The 10,240-nt window shown below is 36.4% G+C and overlaps 1 protein-coding gene across 1 annotated transcript in view; it reads left to right on the top strand.

The window, feature by feature from the left end:
* The window catches only part of Minpp1 (multiple inositol-polyphosphate phosphatase 1), a 47,071-nt gene extending 36,952 nt beyond the window's left edge, over window positions 1-10,119 (top strand). The window contains exon 3 of the mRNA XM_010610091.2: window positions 9,926-10,119. Within this exon, the coding sequence (XP_010608393.1) occupies window positions 9,926-10,029 (104 nt within the window). The 3' untranslated portion in view covers window positions 10,030-10,119. The remainder of the gene's footprint in view (window positions 1-9,925) is intronic.
* Window positions 10,120-10,240: the final 121 nt, after the last annotated feature.

The raw sequence follows: 10,240 nt of genomic DNA, 5'->3' as shown, positions 1-10,240 counted from the left end.
GTTAATAAATTTATTTCAACCTGTTTAGATATTTTAAATACAAGATTTGTTAGGATTAAATCAGACTTCTGGGTTACATGTGATTCTGGAGATAGAAGTGAATGAGAATTATAAGTTGTTCCTTGGGATGTCAGATTATAATACATGGCACAGAGATTCTTAGTATTCAGCTTTTTATTTTATGAGTATGTGAAGTTCTCTGAGATGAGGTCCCATTTCTTTACACAGGTTGTTTTTATTTGGGGGAGGGAGGTTGAGAGAAGATCATTCTGTGTATTCCATACTGGTCTTGAACTCACTGTGCATCCCAATTTGGCCTCAGTCTCATGGTGATGCTCCTGCTTCAGCCTCCCGAATTAAAGGATTACAGGTGTGCACCACCATGCCTGGCTGAATGGTTTCATGCTCCCTAAAACTTGAGAACCGCAGATGAAATACATCTTGAATATGCATCATTACTGATTTGCAGCCCTTCCTTTAAAAATAATTTCCATATTCCTGTCAAAGACTGCATTCTTTCATTAAAGGAAAAACTTGGTCTACTCTGTCAAGCCATTGTGAGCCTCATGTGTTTATTGAACAAAGAGAGCTACATGGGATACCAGATAGAGTGGGTTATAGCAATCTTTGTGTTATAAGTAATTTATAACGAAGTTATATGTAAGGCCTTATGTAAGGGCCTTGAGAGCTTGTTTGGAAGTTTTAACGGGAGCACAGCTACTCCTATACCCTTGACAGAGGAAACGGTCCTCCTCTATCGGGGGTGGTCGTCCTCTTCGCCAGGTATGCAGCTTCAGGAGAGACGCACATGGAGGGTGAGGGAGGAAGGGGACACCCGCCTAGCCAGCCAGATCAGCCGAATCAACCCTGGTGATCAGTGGGGTGACAGATGTCGCAGCCAGATCGCCCTCACATCCAGGCCTTATGTATGGAATTAGGTAATCTGAGAAATAGTTCCTTTTACACCCTTTTCCCATTTGTAGTGCTGGGGATTAAACCCAGAGCAAGCACCACCATTGGCCATCATCATGTCCTTTTGGGTTTTTTTGCTTTTTTTGGTGGGGCGAGACAGGGTCTCACTATATGATCCAGGCTGGCCTTGAACTCACTATGTAGCCCAGGCTGATCTCAAACTCACAGTGATCTTCCCGCCATAGCCTCCTGAGTCCTAGGATTACAGACATGTGCTACCACGCCTGGTTTAAATTTTGTGTTGAGATAAGGTCTTGCTAAATTGCCCAGGCGGGCTCCATTGGGTGATCCTCTTGCCTCAGCCTCCCAGAGTACCTAAAATTACAGGTGCACACCATTGCAGCTGGCTGTTCTTTTCTTGTCTGTCATCTTACCCACCTATATTATGTTAATTGTGTGTAACACATATTTCCTTACTCCCTCATTTGAACATTGACGCATTTACTCCTATATGCTGTTACCCATATTCTAGGCTTAATCATAGACCAACCTTGGTCTGGAGAAGTGTTATGAAACCTAGAAAAGTTCTCATGCCATTTGACACTTAATGCTACTTAACTTTGTCTAAAAAAAAAGTAGAAATTTGAGCAAGTCTTATTATGAAAGGACAAACAGGTATAAGAATGAGCAGCTGCTTTCAGGGATTATATTAACACTTTGGAAGAAAATGTTCTCCTTTTGAACATAGGTTATTTCTGTGGCAGTAGTCAGTTTTTTTATATACTAGCGTTTCAAACAGTGAAGTGTAGGAATCAGTTTACGCATTGCCTCTTTATAAGGAAAGCATTCTGCCATTCTTCATTGTAAAAGGATCCCTTATTTGAACTGTATAATTTAAAAATATCTGAGCAATTATTGGCTAAGTTCTTTTGAATTTTATTTCTCAAGGGCCAGGGATTTAGCTCAGTGGTTCTGGTGCCTGCCATGCAAGTGCAACGACCTGAGTTCGATCCCTGGTACCAAAAAAAAAAAGAATTTTATTTCTCAAAATTATGATTTAAATGTTTTATTGAAGCTTTCTTGGAAGCCATGAGAAAGAAAGGCTACTTTTCTTGGGGAGTCTTGAAGAATAAAGATGGCTTTATTATTTTTATTTAAATTTTTCATTTGAATTACTACAGATTACTAAGCTTTATTCTGGCTAGGAAAAACAAAATAGTGAAGAAAAACATGTTTGCTACTTAAGTGGTTTATATTCTGAGCTCTAATTTAATATAAATACTTTTGAGACAAAGCAAAAAATACTTAACAAGGCTGGGGATTTAGCTCAGTGGCACCTGCCTCGCAAGCACAAGGTCACGAGTTCGATCCCTAAAACCAAAAAACAAACAAACAAACAAAACCTTTAACATTCTCTTAGTTGTAACTGTCTTAAGACTGTATTGAATTCTGCTTCTTTCTCTTTAAACTTCAACCTAGACATTTAATCTACTCTGTATTTTGTTTTGTTTGAAATGAGAAAATCAAGAGTGAAGTTAGGTCTTTTAAATTGTATAAAACATGAGTGCTTAAAAATAAGTTGTCCTTTTTAGGGTTTTAATTTTACAATCATGTCGATAACATACTTTATAAGATAACTTTTTTTGTTTGTTTGTTGAGACAGGGTCTCACTATGTAGTTGAGACTGACCTGGAACTCACTATGTAGCCCAGGCTGGTCTCAAACTCACAGTGATCCTCCTGCCTCAGCCTCCCAAGTGCTGGGATTACAGGGTGTACCACCACACCCAGCTCTATAAGATATCTTTTAAAACCCTTCCCTTTTCTCTTCTTGTGGGGAGGAGGGGCAGGTTGTAGATTGCATCTGGCCTCAGGATGCATGTGCTCTGCAACTGAGTTATACCCTCAGCTCCCATTCTTTTTCTAAACTATTTCCCTCTGAGATAAAATTTCTGTAAGCCAAATTTGTCACAGTCTGCTTTCTTGAATTTTTAAAAGATAAAAACCAAGCCAGTTAAATGTCTTTTTCTGTGTTCAATAAAATGTGTGCAATATGTTTAAGAATGATTTGCATATATTCCTTAGAATGATAATTCATTTTAGGTAATTTTTTTAAAACTTTGTATTCAAAAATATATATCTGTATATTTGTATTGACTTATAATAAACTTGACCTGTAATAATAACCATGTCAAAAAGCAAAAGACATGCAGCGTCATGTTCTAACTTGGCACATTTTCTACTTTGCTATTTTGTTGTCCTATGTCTTAGAAAAAAATGACCAAATTAATTTTAGTTATATTGAGAAATGAGAGATGAAAGATAAAAGATTGGTTGGCAAAAAGAAGCTCACATATGGAGAGGAATGGGTGTAGGAAATAGGAAATAGATGATCCTGAGCCTGAATATCACCACAGAATCCACAATACAGTGCTATAGGTATCTATGATTGACTGCACACTTGGCCCAGGTACTGGTTCTGTGAAGTTAAAAATAATTTCTTGTTCACATATTCCTCTTCTTTGAAGCTAGAATAAAAATTTAAATGTCTATACCCTGTACTAAATAGAATTCAAGATGAAGAATTTCTTGTTATGACTGAGAGAAGTTCATCTAGATAACCTCATGGAGGCATGGTATTTCTAATTTTAGGAAGCAGTCATGTAATACATTCCTAAAGGTTTCTTGTCTCTTTATCTTCTTAGAGGCTTACTTTACTGATGACCAGTTTTTTGTAGAACTATTTTCTATCAAATATTTTTTCTTACTGCGTATTATTTCAGATTAAAAGTGTGAGAAATATAGTTTTCACTTTTGATACCTTCCTTTCCAAGTGATTCATTTGGTATAGATGATGTCCACAAAATTTGACTAATGGTATATCTAACCTATATTTACTTTTGCATTTGAATTTTGGTATTTCGAGGAATCTGGTGAGTTTTAAAATATACTATTCACCTAGACACAATGGTACGTGCCTGTAATCCCAACAATCTGGAAGGCTGAGGATCATGAGTTCAAACCCAGCCTGGGGACCTTAGGGACTTAACTAGGCCCTATCTTAAAATAAATTTTTAAAAATTAAAATGTTTTTCAATTTGTCACATGATGTCATGTTTACTCTTAGTAGAAATTGTTACATGCTAATCTTTTAGAAAGACAGCTCGCCTGACTCAACTCCTGGATACTAGCTCTTAACACTACCAAAAAGAGTGACCTGGGGCAATTGTTCTGCTTTTGCTGCTGCCATGGCTATTTGCTATTACATGTGGATGGACTACTCTATGCCGAGCACTGATTTATTTCTATTTCTTAAGTAGAGGTAGTGGCTTATCTTCATTTGGCCAGAACTGAGGCTGAGAGAGTTTCTGTAACTTGTCTAAGTAGGTTATGTTCTATGGATTTCAGTCCTTTAGGCTGTGCCCCCTCCTATTCCGCTCAGTTATTCTATCAGATGCTGAGTTTTTTGAAAGCTTGGACTGTTATAATGATGAAATTAGAAATTATAAATTGATTTTAATTTCAGGTATGTTTTGCTTTGTCTGATGGCTGGTGCAAGCTATAATCCCAGCACCCTGGGAGGCTTGAGACAGGAGGATCACAAATTCTAGCCCAACCTGGACAACTTAGTGAGACTGTGTCTCAAACAATAAACATAAAAGTTGGGATGTAGCTCAATGTGAAGGCCCTGAGGAGGAATGGCTAGGTCAAATGGAATTTCTGTATTTAGCTTTTTGAGAAATCTAATGATTTCTGCAATGGTTGTAATAGTGTACGTTCCTACCAACAATGTAGAAGGGTTCCTTTTCCCTCCACAACTTTGCCAGCATTCGTCATTTTTTGTTTTTGGTGATAGACATTCTCTCTGGAGTAAGATGGAATCTCAGTGTTGTTTTGATTGCATTTATCTAATGGCAAAAGGTGCTGAATATTTTCTCATATACTTATTGGCCATTTGTGCTTCTTTTGAGAAGTGCCTATTTCAATTGTTCATTTTTTTAATGTTTTATTTTTGGAGGCCTAATTTTTGTTGAGTTCTCCAATAAGCATTTTAAAGTACCATTTTCTTCTAAAAAAAATATGGTTTTTAAAATTTGTTTAACAACAAGGCAGACAAAAGAAAAATAATGGGGGTAACTGCTTTTTATTTAAACCCAAAGAACTTTCAGATGTAAAATTTAATTTGGGGTCAAGACTTGGGATGGTAGCTCAGTGGTAGAACATGTACTTAGAATTCCTGAGGCCTTGGGTTCAGTCCCTATCACTTAAAAAAAAGTTTGTGTCATAACCTAGCTTTAGTTTCTTCTAAAGCTTGAATATGTTTTAATGAATTTGAACTCTTACGATTTGTACTTAGCCTTTTTGGTCTGTACTCATTCCTCAACCCACGTTTTCCATATGTGTGTTTTAATTTGTCTGGTATCTTTTTTTTTTTTTTCTATTTCTTCTTTATTTGATATTTGAATTTAAGTCCCTGTACCACTGTCTAAACTTCTTGTCCAACACAGTAGGCACCTGCAATATGTGGTTAACACTTGAAAAAGGGCTGGTCTGAATTAAAGTATCTATACGAACACGTGGTACAAAAGAGAATATAAAGCTCATTAATGATTTTATTTATTTTTTTAATTGAGTTTATTGGTACATTTTAGGGATACAGTACAGTTACATTCATTGTTGGGATCTTGTACCTCTACATGACAGGTCTTCGTTCTCATTTTTTCCCTGTGTCCCTGCCCTCCCTTCACCCTCTCCTCCCCTACCCATCTGCATGCACTTTATTTTCATCTTTTCATTTTCTCACATTTTTTTCTTTTCCCTTATTACCCTTCCCCTACCCATCCCAATTTTATATGTTACATGTCGAACCAATAATGTTTTGGATATATTGCCTTTTATCTTACCCTTGGTTTATTGGAGTTCTTCATTGGGAAAGAGAGTTCCTGATACTAAATTCTGTCCTGGCAAAGTAGAAGCTTTGCTGTTATTGCTGCTGTCCTTGCCTGTATCCTAAACTCATGGAGAACAAAAATGGCACCTTTTTTTTTTTTTCTATTTCTTCTTTATTTGATATTTGAATTTAAGTCCCTGTGCCACTGTCTAAACTTCTTGTCCAACACAGTAGGCACCTGCAATATGTGGTTAACACTTGAAAAAGGGCTGGTCTGAATTAAAGTATCTATACGAACACGTGGTACAAAAAAGAATATAAAGCTCATTAATGATTTTATTTATTTTTTAATTGAGTTTATTGGTACATTTTAGGGATACAGTACAGTTACATTCATTGTTGGGATCTTGTACCTCTACATGACAGGTCTTCATTCTCATTTTTTCCCCGTGTCCCTGCCCTCCCTTCACCCTCTCCTCCCCTACCCATCTACAAGCACTTTATTTTCATCTTTTCATTTTCTCACATTTTTTTCTTTTCCCTTATTACCCTTCCCCTACCCATCCCAATTTTATATGTTACATGTCGAACCAATAATGTTTTGGATATATTGCCTTTTATCTTACCCTTGGTTTATTGGAGTTCTTCATTGGGAAAGAGAGTTCCTGATACTAAATTCTGTCCTGGCAAAGTAGAAGCTTTGCTGTTATTGCTGCTGTCCTTGCCTGTATCCTAAACTCATGGAGAACAAAAATGGCACCTTGGGCATAGGGTTGTTCCCACCTTTATGGCTTCTGCCTAATAGCTGAAGAATTTAATATGCAAACCAGTACATTTGGATTACTTTCCTTTGAACATGTGTCACTATTAAATTCCATTTTATCTAAATAATGACTTAAATGTATGAAGGGGCCAGGCAAATAGCAGAGGAATGACTATCTTATAGTAATTGATAGTCAATGTTATATATACTATTGGCTATAAGCTCCTTTATAGTTTAATTTTTATTAGAATAGTTTAATTTTTATTTTTATAGTACATATTTATAGTACATAATGATAACATTCATTGTGGGGATATGACAGGTCTTGGTTCTCATTTTTTCCCCTTGTCCCTGCCCTCCCTTCACCCTCTCCTCCCCTACCCATCTACAATCACTTTATTTTCATCTTTTCATTTTCTCACATTTTTTTCTTTTCCCTTATTACCCTTCCCCTACCCGTCCCAATTTTATATGTTACATGTCGAACCAATAATATTTTGGATATATTGCCTTTTATCTTACCTTTGGTTTATTGGAGTTCTTCATTGGGAAAGAGAGTTCCTGATACTAAATTCTGTCCTGGCAAAGTAGAAGCTTTGCTGTTATTGCTGCTGTCCTTGCCTGTATCCTAAACTCGTGGAGAACAAAAATGACACCTTGGGCATAGGGTTGTTCCTGCCTTTATGGCTTCTGCCTAATAGCTGAAGAATTTAATATGCAAACTAGTACATTTGGATTACTTTCCTTTGAACATGTGTCACTATTAAATTCCATTTTATCTAAATAATGACTTAAATGCATGAAGGGGCCAGGCAAGTAGCAGAGGAATGACTGACTATCTTATAGTAATCGTTAGTCAGTGTTATATATACTATTGGCTATAAGCTCCTTTATAGTTTAATTTTTTTAGAATAGTTTAATTTTTATTTTTATAGTACATGTTTATAGCAGATAATGATAACATTCATTGTGGGGGGTTGGTACATAAACATAACACATCTTAATTCTTTTTACTTTCCTGTTCAGCTGGTTATTGCTTTATGGGAATGTATCTTTCCGCTTTCCAAGAAAATAAAAAAATCTGGATTTTTATCCATGTTTAATCTCTCAATTCTTAAATACTGACAAATGCAAAATTTCAAAATAGCTTATACCATATATAAAGTGAGACTTGGAATCTATAGTTAATAAATGGCTTTTGAATTTTACACCATTTAGAGAATATTAACCTCAGAGTTGTGAAATTGTCTTTCGGTCTGGTTTTGAAATGCTGTTAAGAGTTTTCATATATTTTTTGAGTGTTTCTAGCATACTTTCAGTTTCTGTATGAATGTTTTTCTGTTCTTTATTCTCTTTTATTACTTTTATGCAGTTCATTTGAATGTTGAGTTTTCCTGAGCATTTAGAATGCTTGGGTGGGGCTACTTTTCTAAGTTCACAGAGCTTCCTGTTCAGAAATACCGTGGGCCGCTTGCTGAGGTTTCCTCAGTCTCCCCTCCCCTGCTTTCATCTGGACCTACTCTTTCCTTTATCTGTACTGACCCTAGCTGCCTTGTCTCTTTCCTTTTCTTCGTATGGCTTTGTGTTGAAGAGCTCATGGGGTCTAGGTTTCTCCTGAGCCTAACAAGCTTCCTGCTTTTTGGGAAAAGGTTAAGCCATCATTTGCTGTTTCTTATTAAAGTTTTTACCAGGAAAAAAAAAAAGTCATACAAAAAAAAGAATACAGGGCTGGGGATTTAGCTCAGCGGTTCGGTAGCCTGCCTTGGAAGCACAAGGACCCGAGTTCAATCCGCGGTACCCCCCCAATTGTTCAGGCAGTCAGTGGCTTCTTTCCACTTGATGCAAATAATAGGCAGTTCTTGAGGCTTATTGGTGGTTCATAGAGAATATGTGACTATGCAATTATTTTGTATTTTTCAAGGGTTTTGGAATTTGCTGTTATATGTGGGAAATCAGGAGTGTCCCAAACTACTCCTCTGTCTTCCCATAAAAATCCAGCTGCAGTAAATTTATTATTTGATATGTGGAGGGGTAGCAAGAAGTCAGTCATATTTTAATAGGTTTACAAATTTAAGAACAGTAGTCATACTGTTTATATAAAAGTTGGGAAAAGGTTAAGCCATCATTTGCTGTTTCTTATTAAAGTTTTTACCAGGAAAAAAAAAAAAGACAAAAAAAAAAAAAAAAAAAAAAAAAAAAAAAAGAAGAATACAGCTCATATGTTGAAAGTGACTGATTTCTGGCAGTGTATAAACTCCTACTCCCACCCAGAGACTTATGAGCTAGTTTAGATTGCACTACTACTCTTTTGTGGCTTTATTCTGAATTTGGTACCCAAATCAAATCTTATAAAACATTGAAGACATGAATTGCTTCACAGTTCAAACTTGATCTTAACCAAGAAATTTATTGAATAGCTCTTGTCCATACCCTCAAATAGAGGGGGGAAAGAACCACTTTAAATTTATTTAGAAGAGCTCTATGGAATAATCTTATTTAGTGCCAGCTTGTTCACTTTCACTTATAGAAAGGCATTACAGTGTTGAAGTCCGTTTGGGAAAAGGTTAAGCCATCATTTGCTGTTTCTTATTAAAGTTTTTACCAGGAAAAAAAAAAAAGTCATACAAAAAAAGAATACAGGGCCAGGGATTTAGCTCAGCGGTTCGGTAGCCTGCCTTGGAAGCACAAGGACCCGAGTTCAATCCGCAGTACCCCCCCAAAAAAGAAGAAGAATACAGCTCATATGTTGAAAGTGATTGATTTCTGGCAGTGTATAAACTCCTACTCCCACCCAGAGACTTATGAGCTAGTTTAGATTGCACTACTACCCTTTTGTGGCTTTATTCTGAATTTGGTACCCAAATCAAGTCTTATAAAACATTGAAGACATGAATTGCTTCACAGTTCAGACTTGATCTTAACCAAGAAATTTATTGAATAGCTCTTGTCCATACCCCCAAATAGAGGGGGGAAAGAACCACTTTAAATTTATTTAGAAGAGCTCTGTGGAATAATCTTATTTAGTGCCAGTTTGTTCACTTTCACTTATAGAAAGGCATTACAGTGTTGAAGTCCACCTGTTTCAGGTTCCTTCAGCCACAAAAAGGATAACATCTGTGTAGTTGGGTGGGTTTTTTAAAAAATTTATTTAGACATTCTGTCCTACTACAAGTGACCCTGAGTCTTGGAACTTGAAGACCTTCCAGTGTAAAAAGTTCAGTTTACAGGGTTTCAGTTATATGCTTTTAAAAAATAAGATTAAACAACAAGAAAGGAAAGTTAAACACTACTTCCAAGTCTAAATATTATGTTTGATGATGTGAATATGTATATTTTTCTCTCCTCATTTTCTCTTTCAAGGTCTCAACCAGTGTCTTCTCCAGTCATCCTCCAGTTTGGTCATGCAGAGACCCTTCTTCCACTGCTTTCTCTCATGGGCTACTTCAAAGACAAGGAACCCCTAACAGCTTACAATTACCAGAAACAAATGCATAGAAAATTCCGAAGTGGCCACATTGTACCTTATGCCTCGAACCTTATATTTGTCCTTTACCATTGTGAAAATGCTAAGACTCCTAAAGAAGAATTCCAAGTGCAGATGTTACTGAATGAAAAGGTGTTACCCTTGGCTTACTCACAAGAAACTGTTTCATTATATGAGGATCTGAAGAATCA

The sequence above is a fragment of the Fukomys damarensis genome, unplaced genomic scaffold (genome assembly GCF_012274545.1).
Source record: "Fukomys damarensis isolate Sample0158 unplaced genomic scaffold, DMR_v1.0_HiC HiC_scaffold_73636, whole genome shotgun sequence".
NCBI classification, from domain to species: Eukaryota; Metazoa; Chordata; class Mammalia; order Rodentia; family Bathyergidae; genus Fukomys; species Fukomys damarensis.
This window is presented reverse-complemented; position numbering and strand designations above follow the sequence as displayed.